General features: G+C 56.7%; 1 protein-coding gene across 1 annotated transcript; it reads left to right on the forward strand.

Annotated features, from left to right (window-relative positions):
* Positions 1–472: 472 nt before the first annotated feature.
* RRM1 (ribonucleotide reductase catalytic subunit M1) lies at positions 473–19869 on the forward strand. Its single transcript, XM_068179292.1, is given in 20 exon segments — positions 473–555; positions 1698–1786; positions 3323–3500; positions 3953–4053; positions 5045–5104; positions 5806–5845; positions 6998–7160; positions 7938–8079; positions 8676–8759; positions 9036–9197; positions 9725–9804; positions 10290–10377; positions 10379–10492; positions 12217–12366; positions 13575–13796; positions 14698–14774; positions 15665–15800; positions 16831–16926; positions 17906–18094; positions 18730–19869. Coding segments are annotated over 20 exon segments (2376 nt in total). The 5' UTR covers positions 473–536; the 3' UTR covers positions 18916–19869.
* Positions 19870–20324: the final 455 nt, after the last annotated feature.

The following is a 20324-nucleotide window of genomic DNA, read 5'->3' on the forward strand; positions in this document are numbered from 1 at the left end:
TCAGGACGAGGCTTTTTGTCCCTTGGCGGGCTCTGTCTTTGGCGCCCTCGGCCCCGGCCTGTCCCTCGGGCTCCTCCCCCGGCGGGGAGGGGGGAGCGCTGGCGCCGCCATCTTTGAAGCGGGCGGGACTCGCGGTGCTCCCCGGCGGGGCGGCGATTCGCGGGGGGAAGCGGGGACAACACCGGGATGAGGGCCGGGATTGGTGTCCGCCCGCGGCCACGGGCAGCGCCGGGAGCCGGGCGGTGCGGGAAGGGGCAAGGCAGGCGGCCGTGCCCGGAGGCAAAATGGCGGCGGCCGCCTCAGCGGGGCGGGGCGCGCGCGGCGGGCGCGGGAAGCGGCGGGCGCGCAGGGAGCGAGAGGCACCGAGGGGGACTGAGGGCACCGAGAGGCGCTGAGGGCACCGAGGGGGACTGAGGGCACCGAGGGGCGCTGAGGGCACCGAGAGGGACTGAGGGCACCGAGAGGCGCTGAGGGCACCGAGGGGGACTGAGGGCACCGAGGGGGACTGAGGACACCGAGGGGGACCCGCCGCCGCCATGCACGTCGTGAAGCGGGGTGAGCGCTCCGCCCGCCCCGGGGGTGCCGGCGGGCCGGGGAGGGGGCGCCCCTGCTGCCCTGCGGGTACCGAGTGTCGGGGATGGGGGGCTCTGTCCTGCCCAGGGCACCGGGCTGTGGGGTCCCTCGGCTTTAGGGGTCCCTCGCGGCACCTGGAGGGGAGTCCTACCCCCATTCTGGGGTTCGCTCTCTTTGGGGGTCCCTTGCGTGGCACCCAAGGCAAGCAGATGGGAGTGCCCCATTTTGGAGCGGTCCCTGATGGCACGCGAGGGGTGGCTCCTCCTCAGCTTTGGGGGTGCCTTGTGGCACACGCTGTGGGGGGATTAGACGCCCCTTGGCTTTGGGGACCCCCCTCATGGCACCCACAGAGAGCAGAGAGGGTGCCCCCCTCTCTTTTGAGGGAGTCCCCCGTGGGAGGGTGGGACCCCTCGGCTCTGATGGCACCTGCTGGGAGGAGATGGGCTCCCCTCGGCTTTGGGGGGAGCCCAGAGTGAGAGAGCTCCCCCCGACACCCAGAGGGAGCGCTGAGACCTCTCCGCTGGCTTTGGGCCCCATGGCAGGAGCTTTGGCCTCGGTGCCCACCCTTTGGTGCCCGGGGTCCCCAGGCTGAGGTGGGGGTGACCCTCAGCTGGGTCCCCACCCTGGGAGTTGGGTTGGTGCAGTTTTGGGTGGGAATTCTTGGGGTGGAGGGGGAGTCTCCCCTTTCCTTGTGCCCCACCCAAGCGGGCTGTCCCTGGTGATTGGCACACCGAGTTCTGCCAAGGGAGGGGCTGGGCAGGGGTGTTCTGTGCTGAACTGGGGGGGCTCTGTGCTGAACTGGTTCTTACTGGGCTGCACTGGGGGGCTCTGTGCTGAACTGGTTCTTACTGGGGGGCTCTGTGCTGAACTGGTTCTTACTGGGCTGCACTGGGGGGCTCTGTGCTGAACTGGTTCTTACTGGGCTGCACTGGGGGGCTCTGTGCTGAACTGGTTCTTACTGGGGGGCTCTGTGCTGAACTGGTTCTTACTGGGCTGCACTGGGGGGCTCTGTGCTGAACTGGTTCTTACTGGGGGGCTCTGTGCTGAACTGGTTCTTACTGGGCTGCACTGGGGGGCTCTGTGCTGAACTGGTTCTTACTGGGCTGCGGTGTGCTGTGTCCCAGACGGGCGCCAGGAGCGCGTCATGTTTGACAAGATCACCTCGCGCATCCAGAAGCTCTGCTACGGCCTCAACGGCGACTTCGTGGATCCCGTGAGTGCCCCTGGCCCTGCCCCAGCCCCTGGCCCTGCCCGTGCCCCTGGCCCTGTCCCTGCCCCGCTGCTACGGGGCCAAAGCCGGCTGGAAACGCAGGCAGGAGCTCCCAGGGCGTCCTGTGCTGGCTCTGGGGGTCCCCTCCCAGCCAGCACGTTCTGTGATTCCGTGAACTCTTGGCAGACCATTCCAGAATGGGTTTGTGGTGATTGTTTATGCTCTGAGGGGTTTTCCTTCCCGGGTGCAGAGGCTGCGGAGGGGAAAATCCCCTTTCCCTGCCATAGATCCCATTCCCAAACCTCGGGGAAGCCATTGAGCCCCTGGGAGTTAAAAAAACGAGTTGTGTTGCTCCAATTCCCATATTTTGGATTTGGTGGGTTGCTCCCAGTGTCTGTCTGCAAAGCTGGAGCTCTGGATCCCCTCCTGGTCAAACACCAGGACAGAATTCCCTGCCATGGCCACATCCCTGCTTGGTTTTCTGAGCTGATTTGGGGTGGGCATTGGTCCCACTCATGGAAGCTTCTCCTTCCAAAGTCTGTGCCCAAGATGAGTCCCCGTTGGATCCACTGGTGTCTGTAGTTTTTTGTGCAGGTTTCAGACCCAGTCTGGCTATTTGGAATCACCAGTTGAGGCTCTTCCCATTTCCAAGGTTCTCATGATCCATTCTCCTGTCAGAAATTCCACCCATCAAACAGTTGCCATTGGTCCTGTACCCAAAAGTCTTTGGAATGGATGGCAGGAGGAGGAGGACACTGGTGACTTGGTGACCACAGTATGAAGTGCCCTGACTTGCCCCCAGTGACTGGGAGTTGATGCTGAGGACAGAAGTGAAATTCCGAGTCCTCCTGCCTCCTTGTGCCCCTGAATTCTTGTTCATTCCGCAGTCGTGTGTGACCTCTTTTCCTGGAGCCCAGTTTCACCTTTGGGACTTGGATCTGCTTGTGCCAGAAGCTTCCCAGGCCAGCAGTAACCCTCCCAAACCCTGTGCTAATGTTCCCTGCCCGGCTGTAAATCCCACGAGTGGTGCAAAAGTAGCAACAGTTCACGAAGGTTCAGTAGAGACTGGTCAGTCCTACTGCCTGGAAACCATCCTTACCCAGACTCCCAGAAGGGTTTGGGTTGGAATGAACTTTAAATCCCACCCAGTGTCACCCTGCCATGGCAGGGACACCTCCCACTGTCCCAGGCTGCTCCAGCCCCAGTGTCCAGCCTGGCCTTGGGCACTGCCAGGGATCCAGGGGCAGCCCCAGCTGCTCTGGGAATTCCATCCCAGCCCCTGCCCACCCTGCCAGGGAACAATTCCCAATTCCCAATCTCCCATCCAGCCCTGCCCTCTGGCAGTGGGAGCCATTCCCTGGCTCCTGTCCCTCCAGGCCTTGTCCAGGAGCATTCCCAGCTCTCCCAGTCTGGTGTTGCAGTTTGCTCTCCGCCCGCACAGCGAGCGGTGCTGTGGGCGCTGGATCCATCTGAACTGGGAGCGCCGGGGCTCCCTGGGAAGCCCTGGGGCTCCCTGAGCTCGGCATTTCCCTCCTGCAGGCACAGATCACCATGAAGGTGATCCAGGGGCTGTACAGCGGGGTCACCACGGTGGAGCTGGACACTCTGGCCGCAGAGACCGCGGCCACGCTGACCACCAAGCACCCCGACTACGCCATCCTGGCTGCCCGCATCGCCGTGTCCAACCTGCACAAGGAGACCAAGAAAGTCTTCAGTGGTGGGTGACCGTCTCCGGCTGCTGGGGGCAGAGACAGAGGGAGAGGTTTGGAGCACAGAAATAGGGAAGTCTCTCAAGTGGGAGCTCCTGAGGGCCCAGGCTGGCTGAAAATGCCGTGGAGATGAAACCCACCGGTTTCCCAAGGCAGAGGAATTGCCTGGTTTACGAAAAGCAGTTGTAGAAATGGAATGGTGAAAAGTGTGACGGGTTGAGATCGGGTTGTACCCACTTTCCTCCCCATTTGTTACTTCTTACAGTGAGGTTTTGACGGAATTTGTAGAAGTGGATTGTTCAGGTTGGCAGTGCTGAGCAGCAGAAGAGCAGTTGTGTGTTTAGGGGCTGGACAGGGTTATTCCCAAGGACTTTCCTGCCTGGTCCATCCCTGAATCCCAGTGCCACGTGCTGCAGGGACAGGCCTGCACATGTCCTGCTCACATCCCTTTCCCTCACAGACGTGATGGAAGATCTCTACAACTACATCAACCCTCACAACGGGAAGCACTCCCCAATGATCTCCAAAGAGACTCTAGACATAGTTCTGGCCAACAAAGATGTAAGTAGTGGGTTTTTTTTCCACTCCTGAACTATTGCACTGAATTTTGAAAACTTAAATAATTTGCTTTTCTTATTTTTTAAGCAAGCCATGTTTGTTTTAGGGTAAAAAGCCAACACAGAAACCAGTGTAGGGCATGAACGGAAAGTGTAAGAGGGGATGCAGGAGTTTCTTCCTCTGTGGATGCTTTTGTAGTAAAATTTGTTTTCTTAGATGTTTCTATTGCCATGATCAGCACAAGTAATTAATTTGAGAAAAAGTTCCTTGTGCTGGAGCAAAGTGAGGCAGCACAAGAGGGAGAGTAGTGATTTGGGCTCAGTTTCCAGATCATTCCAGGTCTGTGTTCCGACTGGGAAGTTCCTTTTGCCCTTTGGTTCTGTGTTTTGTTTCTTGTTGTCCAATCAGATTTCAGTAAATTCAGCCAAAAACTGAGTGAAAAAAGGTTGTTTATTGCAAAATGTAGGTGAACTTAGTGGGAAGAAATGATGATGTCTAACTCTAGTTTAGAAGGTTGAATGATTTCTTTATTATAATTATGCTGTAATACATGAATATACTATATAAAGGAAGATACTAAAACTACATACTTACTTTTTCTAACTACTAAATCTACCTAACAACTCGTGACTCTCTTCTTGAGAGTCTAGACACAGGTGGATTGGATTGGCCATAAGGCTCAAACAATCCTCACTGGACTCTAATTAAGTAATTACTTTAAGTAAGCAATACTTTAAACATATTTTACATAATAAAACAAAAAGCAAAAATAAAAATTGTTTTCTCTTTCTTCTCTCTGTGCACTTCTATGAACATTTCTGAGAGAAAGAGAAATGTACTTAGTACAGTTGTTGAAGCTGTGCTTTTGTTGTTTTGAGGGAAGTGCTGTTCCTGCTTCATTCCTGTGCTCTGGTGCCCCTCACACACCAGAGCTTTGGGGCCAGGAATGCCAGCAGATATAAATAACTTTGTAAATTCTGTTATTTCCTGCCAGCGCCTGAACTCTGCCATCATCTACGACAGAGACTTCTCCTACAACTACTTTGGCTTTAAGGTAAAGAGCACATTGCTCCTGGGTCTGTTGGGAAGCACGGGAATGCTTGTGGAATCATCTGGACTGGGGCAAAGCGGGGCACAGGAGGGGGTGGGACATCAGTGGGGCTGTGAAGATGAAGGGCACCTGCACAAAGCAGCTGCCCAGTGGGATAAATCATGGAGTTTTCTTGCTGCTGGAACATTTTACCTGTTGGGCTGGGTTTCACAGCAGATCACACTGAGTGTTGTTGGATGCCATTCCTAAAGGAAATACTCTGATCCTCAGTAAGCCACAGAAGGGGTTTTTGCTTTTCCCATTGTTCAGTGGAGCAGTTCTCTCAGTGTCATCCCACACATTTATCCTGCCCGTGCTGCTGGAGCCTCTCCCCACAGCACCCCAGGGGCTGCTCTGCTGCCCTCTCACCCAGCTCAGCTGTGCTGCTGTGGTTTGGGTCTGCCTCAGGTTTGGGGCTCCAGAGAGGTCCTGTGGGTTCAGTGTGGAACCTCCTGCCCATGCTCCACACTCTGTAATCCAAAGCAGTGTTGGAATCTTCCCGTGGACTTGTGTATTTTAATTAAGCTAATAAAGAGAGAAGCAGCAGAGTGCAGGGCTGGTGAAGCCTGGGATGAGGGGTGTGGAGATGATTGAGTTTGGAGTTGACAGGGTTTTTACAAAAATTAAAATCTGCCTGTCTGCTAAAATCCACCCTCTCTTTAAAGACTCTGGAACGCTCCTACTTGCTGAAAATCAACTCCAAAGGTAAGGGCTGTTCTTAGTGCTGAGCATTTCTTTAAAAATTTGAGTTAATTTAAATTAAATTAAAGCCAAGTTTAGCTACTGTGCTACCAGTGATGCAGGCCCTTGGCTTGGATATTCTGGGACACCAGAAGGGTCAGAGATTAATTATAATATCATAAAACTGAAACATAACTGGATTCTGGACTGCATATTTGATTGAATTTAACTGTTAATACAGGTGGGGGGTTTTTCCTCCTCCATGTGAGCAGCTGAGCATAGGAGCAGATTGTTCCCTGAGCTTTTCAAAGCCTGGTGGGATGAAGTCCTGAATAAACAGGCCTGGTGCTCTCTGAGCAGGAGCTGGGCTGGAGAACTCAAGTTCCTTCCAACCCCAATCACTCTGTGATTCCATGAAAGCTCTGGCTCCCAAGTGTCCCACGGCAGCGTTTGGAGCTTGCTGCCGTAACCTCTGTGACTGTCACATGGAGTCTTCCTCCCTGCCTTTCTGGGGTTGCTGGGTGGGTGAGGGGCTGGGCACACCCCAGCCATGTGCCTTGGCATCCCAAAATCCCTGTGCCCTGGGCACATTCCAGTGTGGGCAGCAGGAAAAGGGGGATTGTGCCCCAGTGCCCCCACAGGTGAGAGCCCACCTGCAGAGCTGCCCCAGCCCTGTCCCAGCCCAGGGAGGAGCTGGAGCTGCTGCAGAGAGCCCAGAGGAGGCTCCAGAATGAGCAGAGGGATGGAGCAGCTCTGCTGGGAGGAAAGGCTGGCACAGCTGGCATTGTTCACCTGCACAGGAGAAGCTTTGGGCTGAGCTCAGTGTGGCCTTGCAGGGCCTGGAGGAGCCCCAGGAAACCTGGAGAGAGACAATTTCCAGGGGATGCAGGGACAGGACACAGGGAATGGCTCCCACTGCCAGAGGGCAGGGCTGGATGGGAGATTGGGAACTGGGAATTGTTCCCTGGCAGGGTGGGCAGGGGTTGGGATGGAATTCCCAGAGCAGCTGGGGCTGCCCCTGGATCCCTGGCAGTGCCCAAGGCCAGGCTGGACACTGGGGTTGGGAGCAGCCTGGCACAGTGGGAGGTGTCCCTGCCCTGGCAGGGTGGCACTGGGTGGGCTCTGAGGCCCCTCCCAAGCCAACCCACGGAACTGCCTGTCTCTGTGTCCCTGCAGTTGCTGAACGTCCCCAGCACATGCTGATGAGGGTGTCTGTGGGCATCCACAAGGCCGACATCGACGCCGCCATCGAGACCTACAACCTGCTCTCGGAGCGCTGGTTCACCCACGCCTCGCCCACGCTCTTCAACGCGGGCACCAACCGCCCCCAGCTCTCCAGGTGCTCTCCCTCTCCTCAGTGCATCCTGGCCGCGGGGAAGGCCTCTGGGAGCATCACATCTGCTCAAGCGAGACGCTTGCACAGCCTCTGAAACGAGCAGCTGAGTTCCTGCGTGTGTTCTATGAAGTTTTGAGCAGCTGCTGCCAAGTTTTAGCTGTCCTTGGGGAAAAATACCCAGGTTTCTGTCAACTCTAGAGCTATTGGAAGCCTTTGCATGGCTGTATTATATTGGAAAGTTCCTGATGTGCATAGTCTGCCGCAGGCTACCAAATGAATCCTGGTAATTCTTTTCTAAAAGCAGCAAGCAGAACTGATAGGTTTTTGATATCGTATCTATCGGGACAAGGATTATATTTTTATAAAGGTTTTTATCAATGTATTATTGGGAAAAGGTTCTTCCCCAGAGGGGGCTGGCACTGCCCAGGCTCCCCAGGGAATGGGCACAACCCCGAGGCTGCCAGAGCTCCAGGAGCCTTTGGACAGCGCTGCCAGGGATGCCCAGGCTGGGGTTGTGCAGGACCACAAATTGGACTCTGATCCTTGTTTCCTTCCAGCTCAGGGTATTCCACAATTCTATGATTGAAAATGTTTGATAGCAGAGGTATCAGCAGTACAAGTATTGCTCACGGTGTTTTCTGGTTTGTCCTTTATTCCACACCTGTGGCATTGCTTTGTGGAGCACGCTAAAGATCCCATGTTTGCCCTGGTTTTTGCAGCCTGATGAAACTGGACTTTTCCTTCCCATCTTTGTCCACTGAAACCGTTTGTTTCCTTCAGCTGCTTCCTGCTGTGCATGAAGGACGACAGCATCGAAGGCATCTACGACACCCTGAAGCAGTGTGCCCTCATCTCCAAGTCTGCCGGGGGCATTGGCCTTGCCGTGAGCTGCATCCGTGCCACGGGCAGCTACATTGCTGGGGTGAGTGCCTGTCCCACTCTGGGTCACCCCAGCACAGGGACAGCACAGGGACACTGCTGCTGCTCCCAGGAGAGGCCACACCAGTGCTGCCTCTCACTCAGTTCACACAGCACTGAGCCTCCCTCAGCAGGAAGGGCAGAAAGGTTGGTTTTCCTCGGTGTTTTGGCTTCCTAATAGAAGCCCTTCCAAAAAGAGGATCTTACTCCAGTGTTTGGTCAGACGGTTCCAATGTTTGTCTGTTAGCAGCCTAGGAATATGCCCAGAGACTTGTGCACTAGCCCCTTGCCTTTCTGTGTCTCTAATTGCCCCAGACCTTCCGTGGACGTGTGTTTGGGGTTTCTCGTCGCAGTGTGTGCAATCCCTGCAAGCCTTTAGGTGCCATAACATAGGGCAAAGAAGTTAGGAGGCACATTTTATTAACTCTGGGACGCGTAGCTGATACGTAAATTTTTGTCAGAAAAAGTGTGGGGAAGGGACTAGAAATAATTGGTGGTGATCAGTATAAGAGCTCTGCAGCCTGAGGAAAGACCCACAGGAAGTGCAGGCCAGCCCCTGCAGGGAGTTGCTTTAACTGATGGTTTCCTGTGCCTCTGCAGACAAACGGGAATTCCAACGGGCTCGTTCCCATGCTGAGGGTCTACAACAACACCGCCCGCTACGTGGATCAAGGTGGAAACAAGGTACCTTAAACCAGGGTCCAGAAGGGAGCCTCGGGTCATGGGAGAGCTTCCACACTGGCAAGGGCTGTCCCGTGAACACAGGGAGCTGATGGAGTGGTTGTGGGTGACACATCATCACAAAAGGGCATTTTCCCCCCTTGTCTTGGTATCTGGTGTTCCCCTGGTGCTGCCCCCAGTTCCCAGCTAGTTTGGGGTGTTGCGGGCACTCGGGAGCAGGGCAGCAGGTTTCTTTCCAAGGACAGTTTGTTCTGATCTGGATTGTGTTCCGTGTCCCAGAGACCTGGGGCTTTTGCCATCTACCTGGAGCCGTGGCACTTGGACATCTTTGAGTTCCTGGACTTGAAGAAGAACACAGGGAAAGAAGAGCAGCGAGCCAGGGACCTGTTCTTTGCGCTCTGGATCCCTGATCTCTTCATGAAGCGAGTGGAAACCAACCAGGTGAGAACTTGGCTGGCACAGAAAAGGTCTGGTAGTGGAGGAGCAGGTGAGCAGCCCTGGAAGGAGCTCAGCAAGGGCTGCGGAGCTGCTTTGCTCCTTATTCCTTCCAGGACCTTCCTGGAAGAGCTGCTGCACCTTGTTTGAGAACTTGGCTGTGCAGGTGGAGTATGGAGCTGGGCAGCTCCAGCTCTGTGTTTTGCTTCAGGGCTTAATCTTACAGCCCATGACTTTTTCTTGGACTGTTGGGCTATTTTGACTCTGGGGTTTCCTTAAGGCATCAGCATTTTCTCAGTAAATTGTTCTTATGGCTGCTTGTATTTCACAGAATCCCAGACTGGTTTGGCTTGGGAGGGACCTTAAAACTCATCCAGTGCCACCCTCTGCTATGGGCAGGGACATCTTCCACTGTCCCAGGCTGCTCCAAACCCCATCCAGCCTGGCCTTGGACACTTCCAGGGATGGGGTAGCCACAGCTTTAATTAACAGCGTGCCTAAAGATTTCCTCTGAATATTTTTTCCCCATACAGGACTGGTCCTTAATGTGCCCAAATGAGTGTCCTGGCCTGGATGATGTCTGGGGAGAGGAATTTGAGAAGCTCTATGAGAGGTAAGAAGAGTGAGCAGACCTGTAAGTGGTGCCATCCTCTCCCAGAGCTGCCCGTGTCCCGTGGGATCCGGGGCCGTGGCACAGGTTTGTGGGAGGGGGCTCAGAGGTGGCCACTGGGCTTCACTGTCAGATTGATAAAAATGTGAGGATGGGGCTGTGTCCTTCACACTGCGTCCTGTCAGGGTGGAGCTGTGTGTGAATGACCATTTCAGCCTGTTAGAGGGACAGTGTCCCTGTTAGAGGGACATCCTGGAGCGATCCCCGCTCAGGGCACTCCGTGGCTTTGTGTGGAATTGCTGTGTGGCTGCTGTGCTGAAAGATTGGCTTCCCTTAAACAAGGACAGTGCTGCTGCCCTGCCGTGAGGGCTCCCTGTGCAGAGCTCAGCAGTGAGGAGGGCCTAGGCTGCCCCAGGCCCTGAGGAGGCCAAAGGCCTTTCCCTGGTGTTTGGGGCTCTGGGGCTGACGGGGCTCCGGGTGCGTTGCAGCTACGAGCGGCAGGGCCGCGTGCGCAGGGTGGTGAAGGCCCAGCAGCTCTGGTACGCCATCATCGAGTCCCAGACCGAGACTGGCACCCCCCTACATGCTCTACAAGGACTCCTGCAACAGGAAGAGCAACCAGCAGAACCTGGGCACCATCAAGTGCAGCAACCTGTGCACCGAGATCGTGGAATACACCAGCAAGGAGGAGGTGGGTGCAGAGCGGGAGCTCGGAGAGCTGGGGAGGCTGGCAGAGCTCCTGTGGCACCTCTGGCTGGGAGAGCTCCTGTGGCAGCTCTCTCTGCTGGGAGAGCTCCTGTGGCAGCTCTCTGGCTGGCAGAGCTCCTGTGGCAGCTCTCTCTGGCTGGGAGAGCTCCTGTGGCAGCTCTCTGGCTGGGAGAGCTCCTGTGGCAGCTCTCCCTGGCTGGGAGAGCTCCTGTGGCAGCTCTCTGGCTGGGAGAGCTCCTGTGGCAGCTCTCTGGCTGGGAGAGCTCCTGTGGCACCTCTCTGGCTGGGAGAGCTCCTGTGGCAGCTCTGGCTGGGAGAGCTCCTGTGGCAGCTCTCTCTGCTGGGAGAGCTCCTGTGGCAGCTCTCTCTGGCTGGGAGAGCTCCTGTGGCAGCTCTCTGGCTGGGAGAGCTCCTGTGGCAGCTCTCTGGCTGGCAGAGCTCCTGTGGCAGCTCTCTCTGCTGGGAGAGCTCCTGTGGCAGCTCTCTGGCTGGCAGAGCTCCTGTGGCAGCTCTCTCTGCCTGGGAGAGCTCCTGTGGCAGCTCTCTCTGGCTGGGAGAGCTCCTGTGGCACCTCTCTGCCTGGGAGAGCTCCTGTGGCAGCTCTCTCTGCTGGGAGAGCTCCTGTGGCAGCTCTCTCTGCCTGGGAGAGCTCCTGTGGCAGCTCTCTCTGCCTGGGAGAGCTCCTGTGGCAGCTCTCTCTGCTGGGAGAGCTCCTGTGGCAGCTCTCTCTGGCTGGGAGAGCTCCTGTGGCAGCTCTCTCTGGCTGGGAGAGCTCCTGTGGCACCTCTCTGCTGGGAGAGCTCCTGTGGCAGCTCTCTCTGCTGGCAGAGCTTCTGTGGCACCTCTCTGCCTGGGAGAGCTCCTGTGGCAGCTCTCTGGCTGGCAGAGCTCCTGTGGCACCTCTCTGCCTGGGAGAGCTCCTGTGGCACCTCTCTCTGCTGGGAGAGCTCCTGTGGCACCTCTCTGGCTGGGAGTGCTCCTGTGGCAGCTCTCTCTGCTGGGAGAGCTCCTGTGGCAGCTCTCTGGCTGGCAGAGCTCCTGTGGCAGCTCTCTGGCTGGCAGAGCTCCTGTGGCAGCTCTCTCTGCCTGGGAGAGCTCCTGTGGCAGCTCTCTCTGCCTGGGAGAGCTCCTGTGGCCGCTCTCTCTGGCTGGGAGAGCTCCTGTGGCACCTCTCTGGCTGGGAGAGCTCCTGTGGCAGCTCTCTCTGCTGGGAGAGCTCCTGTGGCAGCTCTCTGGCTGGGAGAGCTCCTGTGGCAGCTCTCTGGGATATGTCTGACTGTTGCTTGGGAAGGGAGCAGGCAGCTGAGAAACTCCTGACCTGAGTACTCACAGCCCTTCCACTGGCCATGGGTTCCCTTCCCACTCACTCCTGTGGAGGATTTGGGATGACACAAGATGTACTTCAAAGGGGAAGTGATGAGGATCAAATCAGGCTTAGAAATTCCTTCCAACCCAGACCCTTTTGGGATTCTGTGTAAGGATGTTTTCCAGGCAGTGGGACTGACCAGGGCAGGATTTTTCTGGTAATACCAATATCTACTGAACTTTCTTGAATTGTCATGACCTTTTGCACGGTTTCTGACATGCCAGAGGACCGAGGGGTGCACTTTCCCAGCCTGGCAGGTTCCCTGGCGGGTTGTTTCCGTGTCTGGGGCAGTGCTGTGTGTTCTGGGCCCGTTCCCAGTGATCCCCTGCCTCTGCCCACAGGTGGCTGTGTGTAACCTGGCCTCCATCGCCCTGAACATGTACGTGACCCCCGAGCACACCTACGACTTCAAGAAGCTGGCTGAGGTCACCAAGGTCATCGTCCGAAACCTCAACAAAATCATTGATATCAACTACTACCCTGTGCCAGAGGTGAGTGCTGGGCTGGGCTAGGCCTGAATCCTGCCCAGAGCAGTCTGGGACGCAAGGAATCACAAGGGAGCTCCACAGACCTGTTGGGAGCTCTGTGAACCACCTGTTCCCAGGTGGGACCTCTCAGTGCCTGCCTGAGCTCCAACCCACAGCAGCTCCGTGGTGCAGCAGTTGTAGGAAAGCTTCCCACTCTGCTTCTGCCATTGGAATTTCTTCATGTTTGAGGAATTCCATGAAGCACAAACCACCACTGGGAACAGAGAGGGAAGTGGAACAGAGATAAGGATCCTGGAAAGATCCTGAGAACGTGTAACTCATTTTGGCTGGTTTTACAACTCCCTGACAGGAGGGGGCAGCCAGGTGGGGGTAAGGCTCTGCTCCCAGAGAGCAAGGAAAAGGACACGAGGAAATGGCCTCAACCTGTGACAAGGGGGGTTAAGCTGAACATTAGGAAAAATTTCTTAATGGAAAGGGCTGTCCAGCTCTGGCACAGAATGCCCAGAGCAGTGGTAAAGTCCTCATCCCTGAAAGGGATTTAATATCCATGTAGATGTGGCACCTGGGGGCATGGTCAGCGGTGGCCTTGGCTCTGCTGGGGAACAGTTGGACTTGGTGGGCTCAGAGGGATTTTCCAACCTCAGGGATTCTGTGATTCTGCTCTATTAAATGTCTTCATTTATCAGAAGGTGCTGAGTGTTCTCTTCGAAATCCTGGCTCCCTTTGCTGGGTTAAACAAGTGTGCTAAGGTCTGACAAACTCAGTCTGTGTCGCTGTCGAGGCAGGGACGGGAATGAAGAGACCCCATCTTCAGAAGGCAAAGAATGATCTTTATTCAAAAACACCTCTCTCTTTTATAGAGAACATCGCGAATATTAATTTCAGTGGTCTTAATTAAAAACAATTCACCCGATTGGTACACTGGACTCGGGTCAGTGTGGCAGAACATATCTATAAACAATATGAATGGAAAGCAAGATAATAGACTGTTTACATTTCTCCTGGGCTCTTTCCCAGGCTTAGCCTGGCAGAAATCTTTCTCTTTTTCTCTCTGACTGAACTGAGAATATCCACAAGTCTGGGCCTCAGCAAGCAGTGGCAGGATGGAAGCAGTGCTGATGCAGAGCTGACGGCACGTTGCAGCAGGAGGCTTTGCTCCAGGGGCCCTTCCCAGCTGTGCTGGAGGTGACCGTGTCCGTGCTGTCCCGCAGGCCGAGCGCTCCAACCGGCGGCACCGGCCCATCGGCATCGGCGTGCAGGGCCTGGCCGACGCCTTCATCCTCATGAGGTTCCCCTTCGAGAGCGCCGAGGCGCAGCGCCTCAACCAGCACATCTTCGAGACCATCTACTACGGGGCCCTGGAGGCCAGCTGCGAGCTGGCCAGGGAGCAGGGCCCCTACGACACCTACCAGGGCTCGCCCGTCAGCAAGGGGGTGAGTCCAGGGATGGGACAGGGAAAAGCTCTGGAAAGCTGATCTGTGCCCGGGCTGCTGCAGAGACCTGCAGGGACCTGGTTCGTGGCAAGTGGGATGTGAGTCAGCCGTGCCCTGGAGCCAGGAGGGACAGCCCTGTGCTGGGGACACCGGGGCCACCATCACTGCCCAGGGGGAAGGGATGGTCCCGCTCTGCTCTGGGCTGGGGCAGCCTCGCCTCCAGTGCTGGGGACAGTTCTGGCTGTCTCAGTAAAGGATCAGAAGCTGTTGGAAGGTGTCCAAAGGAGGGACACGAGGATGGAGAAGGTCTGGAGGGGCCCCCCGAGGTCCCGGGGTCAGCTCAGCCTGGAGCAGCCTGAGGTCAGAGCTCCCCGGGGCTGCAGCTCCTCCCGAGGGCAGCGCAGGGACAGCTCCGATCTCTGCTCTGGGACAGGGACAGCACCCAGGGAGCGCCGGGGGCTGGGCCAGGGCACCTCAGGCTGGAGAGCAGGGAAAGGTTCTTCCCCAGAGGGGGCTGGCACTGCCCAGGCTCCCCAGGGAATGGGCACGGCCCCGAGGCTGCCAGAGCTCCAGGAGCCTTTGGACAGCGCTGCCAGGGATGTCCAGGTGGGGTTGTGGGGGTCTGGGCAGGGCAGGGCTGGCACTGGGGGATCCCTGTGGATCCTTCCCAGCTCAGGACATTCTGGGATTCTGTGATGTGAGAAGACAATCAGACTCAGCCTATGCTGGCTGTGCCCTGGAGCAGTCACAAGATGGAGTGTTTGTTAGGTCATACCAGAGCTTCACTGAGATCTAATGGGAGGGAAGAATTAAGTGGAATAACAGGTCCATTTCCAATGGGGTTTATACAACATGGAGAAAAGAGTGCCCTCTCTAACTTGGACCCAACATTGTTCCTCAGATCCTTCAGTATGACATGTGGAATGTCACCCCCTCTGACCTTTGGGACTGGAAGGCTTTGAAGGAGAAGATTGCCAAGTGAGTAACCCTGCACGGTTTGTAGTAGATGTCAGATAAATTCCAGACTGGGTTGGGTGGGAAGGACCTCAAAGCCCATCCAGCGCCACCTCTGCCCTGGGCAGGGACACCTTCCACTGTCCCAGGCTGCTCCAAGCCCCATCCAGCCTGGCTTTGGATGTGACTCTGACATGTTCTGTCTACGGAGAACTAAAGGCAGGGTCCAAGTGAAAACATGTGTTCCCCCCGCCCCAGCAGATCTTTCCTCTGAGCTGTTTTTTAGGTGGCTTTCTTCCCTTTTTGTTATTCCAAGGCTGAGGAGCCCACCCTCACTGCTCTGCTTTAGCTGAGCTCTGATTCCATTTAGGATGCATCCAGCAGGAAGATTTGTGTTCCCATTAAACGAACGTCGTGAGGAGTGAGCCATGAGCTGGCCCTGGGGGCTCTTCCCTGCTGCCAGGGAAAAGCTGAGCCTTGAACATCCTGAAGACAGGAATCACTGAAGTGTGAAGTGCCTGTCATGGACTAATTCTGTCTGTTTGGCTCTGATTTTAAAATGTAAATCTGTCCCTTGTCCTGTGTGTGGAGAAGTTTCAGCCTCTTCATGGGCGGCTGGTTCAGTTCTGCCTCAGGGCTGTGGATCGTGCAGTGCCTGGCAGATTGTCTTCCCTGCACCCCATCCATGACTGAATCACTTGGGAAAACCTCTGATGAGGGATGAGAACAGCAAAGCCCCTGATTCCCCTTGATTTGCCCCACAGTGCCAGTGCCACCAGTGGTGCTTCCCTTTTCCCTGTGGGCGATGTGAGGCTTTGCAGGTTATCCCAGATTTCCCAATCCGTGCTGTTCCTGGCTCTCTTCTGTCCTGTGTCCCTTGGCTGCAGCTCCCTAACTTTGCCTGTTGTCCCCAGGTATGGTGTCAGGAACAGCCTCCTCATTTCCCCCATGCCAACGGCCTCCACTGCCCAGATCCTGGGCAACAACGAGTCCATCGAGCCCTACACCAGCAACATCTACACACGCAGGGTCCTCTCGGGGGAGTTCCAGGTGAGCTCTGGGCAGGAGCTGTGCTCCTGCCTGGGTGTTTATGACTAAAGAAGACAAGGGGAGGCCTCACACCTGGGGGCTCAGTTCAGCTGGATGTTTGTGTCCAGGCACCAAGGGGACCTGGAGCACTGGGTGCTGCAGGAGTCCAGCTCTGTGTGTTCCACAGTCACCATGGAATGGGTGAAATTCTAAGCAAATGCTGCTTTTGTCTGGGAAATGCTTTTGTGGGGCCTCAAGGTGGGCTGCAGGAATAACTGCTGAGAGGTGGTGATGTCATGGAAGGGACATGGGAAGAGTAGCTGAGACCATGGTCCTGAGACCGAGCTGTGAAGCACTCAAGGGTCTGAAGGGGCCGTGGAGGAGCTTCACAGGCTCAGAGGGGTCTGTCAGTCAGGAAAGGGACTGAAACAAGTTGAGTTCTGGAGGTTGGAGTTAGCAAAGCCCCCTGTGGAGACAAGGGGAGGCTGTCCCTGTTTGGGAGATGTGTCCATCCCCTCTGGGGTGTCTCAGTGCTCTCCATTCCTCCTGGCTGTAGGATCAGACAGGAGTGGGGAGGTGGATCAGGAGGATCAACAGGAGGATCATTGCTCTGCCTCCCTGTGGGGGACAGGGAACCCAGTCCCAGCAGGAAAAGGTGGCTGTGTTTTCTTCCCAATACTCAGCCTGCCCCTGTTCTGTTCTTTTCCCTCCTGACATCAGTCTTGATTGTTCACACCCTTCTTTAGGAACTCAGGTTGTGGCCAGTGGCCCTGCAACAGCAAGATCTCCCCTTTTCCCACCTTTTGGAGTTCCTCATGCAGGGCAGTTCCATACAGCCCCCTTCTAATTGGCCATGTCCAGCAGAATCCCAGAATGGTTTGGAGGGACCTTAGAGATCACGTAGTTCCAGCCCCTGCCATGGCAGGGACACCTTCCAGTACCCCAGGCTGCTCCAAGCCAGTCCAGCCTGGCCTGGAACACTTCCAGGGGTGAGGGAATGTGCAGGAACTTGTTCAACCATTTAAAAACCTTTGGCTTCTGCCCCTCCCAGGTTGTGAATCCCCACTTGCTGAAGGATCTCACGGAGAGGGGCCTGTGGAATGAGGAGATGAAGAACCAGATCATCGCCCACAACGGCTCCATCCAGGTACAGGGGCAGCAGGGCAGGGACTCCTGCCAGGCACATCCTGGATTCCCACTTAGCAGGACGATGATAAAGGGGTGGTTTCACAGCAGGGAGTATCATGGAATGTCCTGAGCTGGGAGGGACCCCCAGGGATCCCCCAGTGCCAGCCCTGCCCTGCCCAGACCCCCACAACCCCAGCCTGGGCATCCCTGGCAGCGCTGTCCAAAGGCTCCTGGAGCTCTGGCAGCCTCGGGGCCGTGCCCATTCCCTGGGGAGCCTGGGCAGTGCCAGCCCCCTCTGGGGAAGAACCTTTCCCTGCTCTCCAGCCTGTCCACATGTAACTGCTGAGGGGGAGCTGAGGGTGTTGGCAGGTGTGCTTGGTGCTCACAGACACAGGATGTCCAGAGGAGGCCACCAACTTACCAGAGGGATGGAGCACCTCCTGCAAGGAAAGGCTGAGAGAATTGGGATTATTCAGCCTGGAGAAGACTCCAGGGTGACCTAATTGCAGCCTTCCAGGACCTAATGGAGCCAACAGGAAACCTGGAGAGAGACAATTTCCAGGGGATGGAGGGACAGGAGCCAGGGAATGGCTCCCACTGCCAGAGGGCAGGGCTGGATGGGAGATTGGGAATTGGGAATTGTTCCCTGGCAGGGGTGGGCAGGCCCTGGCACAGGGTGCCCAGAGCAGCTGGGGCTGCCCCTGGATCCCTGGCAGTGCCCAAGGCCAGGTTGGACACTGGGGCTGGGAGCAGCCTGGCACAGTGGGAGGTGTCCCTGCCATGGCAGGGGTGGGATGGGGTGAACTTTAAGGTGCCTCCAGACCCAAACCGTTCTGCGATTCTGTGTTTGGACTCAGGGATAGAGCTCAGCTGTACAGGCCTCAGTTCCAGTCAGGATTGCTGGAGCCCCAGCAATCACTGAAGAATTTCATGATATAAATAGGGATATCTGGGCAGTCCGTGCTTTCCAGCCTGGAAAACTCCTACTGTTCTTCCAGAACATCCCTGAGATTCCTGATGACCTGAAGCAGCTCTACAAGACCGTGTGGGAGATCTCCCAAAAAACCATCCTGAAGATGGCTGCAGACAGAGGGGCCTTCATCGACCAGAGCCAGTCCCTGAACATCCACATCGCCGAGCCCAACTATGGGAAGCTCACCAGCATGCACTTCTACGGCTGGAAACAGGTACAGCTGGGCTCCTTCTCCAAAATGGGGCAGCAGCTGGGGTTACTGGGGCATCAGCTGGGGTTATTTGGGCTCCTTCCCCAAAATGGGGCATCATCTGGGGTTATTTGGGCTCCTTCCCCAAAATGGGGCAGCAGCTGGGGTTATTTGGGCTCCTTCCCCAAAATGGAGCATCAGCTGGGGTTATTTGGGCTCCTTCCCCAAAATGGGGCATCAGCTGGGGTTATTGGGCTCCTTCCCAACAAATAGGGTCAGTACGTGGGACTGGGGGGCTTGTTCCCAAAAAACAAGAGCTGTACCTGGGACAGGTGGGGGCGTGTTCCCCCAGATGTGGCCTGGTAAGTTTGGCACACAGGCACTGGTAAGTTCTGGCACAGCAAGTTGGTCTCAGCGATTCTGGGAAGGGCAAACGGCTGTTTCCTTCCAAGAATCATGTTTTCCCCTGGAGTATCCCAGAGCTGGGGGTGCCTGCACTGGAGTATCCCAGAGCTGGGGGTGCCTGCACTGGAGTATCCCAGAGCTGGGGGTGCCTGCACTGGAGTATCCCAGAGCTGGGGGTGCCTGCACTGGAGTATCCCAGAGCTGGGGGTGCCTGCTGGGCTGCTGCCAGCCCTGAGGCTGCCCCGTGTCCGCAGGGCCTGAAGACTGGCATGTACTACCTCCGGACAAAGCCAGCTGCCAACCCCATCCAGTTCACCCTCAACAAGGAGAAGCTGCGGGAGCGGGAGAAGGCGTCCAGGGAGGAGGAGAAGGAGAGGAACAAGGCAGCCATGGTGTGCTCCCTGGAGAACAGGGAGGAGTGCCTGATGTGTGGCTCCTAAGGGAGAGCCATTGCCCCTGGCTGGAGCTGCAGGGACAGGAGCATCTGGAAGAACGTGAGGATGCTGGGGCTGGGGCTGGGAGGGGTTGGTGTAGCTTCCCCATCCACAGGGATGGGGCACATGGATGGGGTGAGCGTTGCTTTAGTAGCTGGGCTTTCCAGGGATTTCAGCGCTCTGGCGTGGCCTTCCACGGAACCCTGCAGGTGGGACTGGGGACAGGGAGGTGCCGGTGCCACTCACAGGTCTGTCCTGGGCACTCCAGGCTGTGCCTTGCAGTCACCAAAGACTGCTCCTCGTGTGCCAGAGGGAGCAGCACAGGCTGCTCCCTTTTCCTTGGCTGGGAGCCCCCCGGGGTAGGTGTGTTCAGTGTCTGCCAGGGCACGGGGCAGCTGTGTCCTGCTGACACACCTGCAGTGTCCCCACCCTGCCAGAGCCTCCTCATCCCACCGCTGCTCCCTCTCCTTGTCCTCTCCTCTGGCCTCTCCAGAACGCCTTTGGAAGGAGCAGATGGGTGGAAGGGGTGTTGCTTCCTGTGCTCTTCTCCCTCAGCTGGCCAGGACAGCCTGGCACTGGCTGAGTGTCCTCCAGTGGGGCCAGGAAAGGCAGAGCTGCTGCCCTGCATTTTATTCTGCATTAAATTCACTGATTTGATCTAATTGCTCATGCAGTTTCCTGGCAGGGGGGCCGGTGCTGCCCTTGGCCACAGGTCAGGTGCCATTTTGTGAGGGCCACATGCCACTGGTGAAGGTCAGCTGCCATCTCTTTTCAGGGAGATCCATTTCTCCACCCCAGGTAGTTCTTAGATTTTTTAAACCTCTTACCAATTTACTGCTCCTGTACTCACTCCCTGCTCGAACTCAATGGGGTTTCAGGCAGTTCTGCAGTATTTATTGAACTCGTGAACCACACCCCACCCCGAGTCCAAACTCAATAAAACGTGGAATGTCGACGGAACGGGTGGTGCTGTTGGAACACTCCTTTTGGTGATGGAAGTGAGCGTCTGTGCTGACAGGTGCGTGCTGCTTCCCACAGGGACACGGAGACACTGTCCCTCTGCACAGCTCCCTGGCAGGAGGGACAGCCGGGGAATTGTCCCTGCTCCCAGGGACAGGGACGGGAGGAGAGGGAACGGCCTCAGGCTGGGCCTGGTTCTGTCCTGAGCTCACAAACCCTGCTCCGGTTCTGTCCCAGCGCTCGAACCCTGGTCCCGGTTCTGTCCCAGCGCTCGAACCCCGGTGCCGGTCCCGGTTCTTGTTCTGTCCCAGCACTCGAACCCCGGTCCCGGTGCCGGTTCTGTCCCAGTGCTCGAACCCCGGTGCCGGTTCTGTCCCAGCACTCGAACCCCGGTGCCAGTCCCGGTTCTGTCCCAGCGCTCAAACCCTGGTCCCAGTGCCGGTTCTGTCCCAGCG

Source organism: Anomalospiza imberbis, chromosome 2, assembly GCF_031753505.1.
Source record: "Anomalospiza imberbis isolate Cuckoo-Finch-1a 21T00152 chromosome 2, ASM3175350v1, whole genome shotgun sequence".
Taxonomy (NCBI): Eukaryota; Metazoa; Chordata; class Aves; order Passeriformes; family Viduidae; genus Anomalospiza; species Anomalospiza imberbis.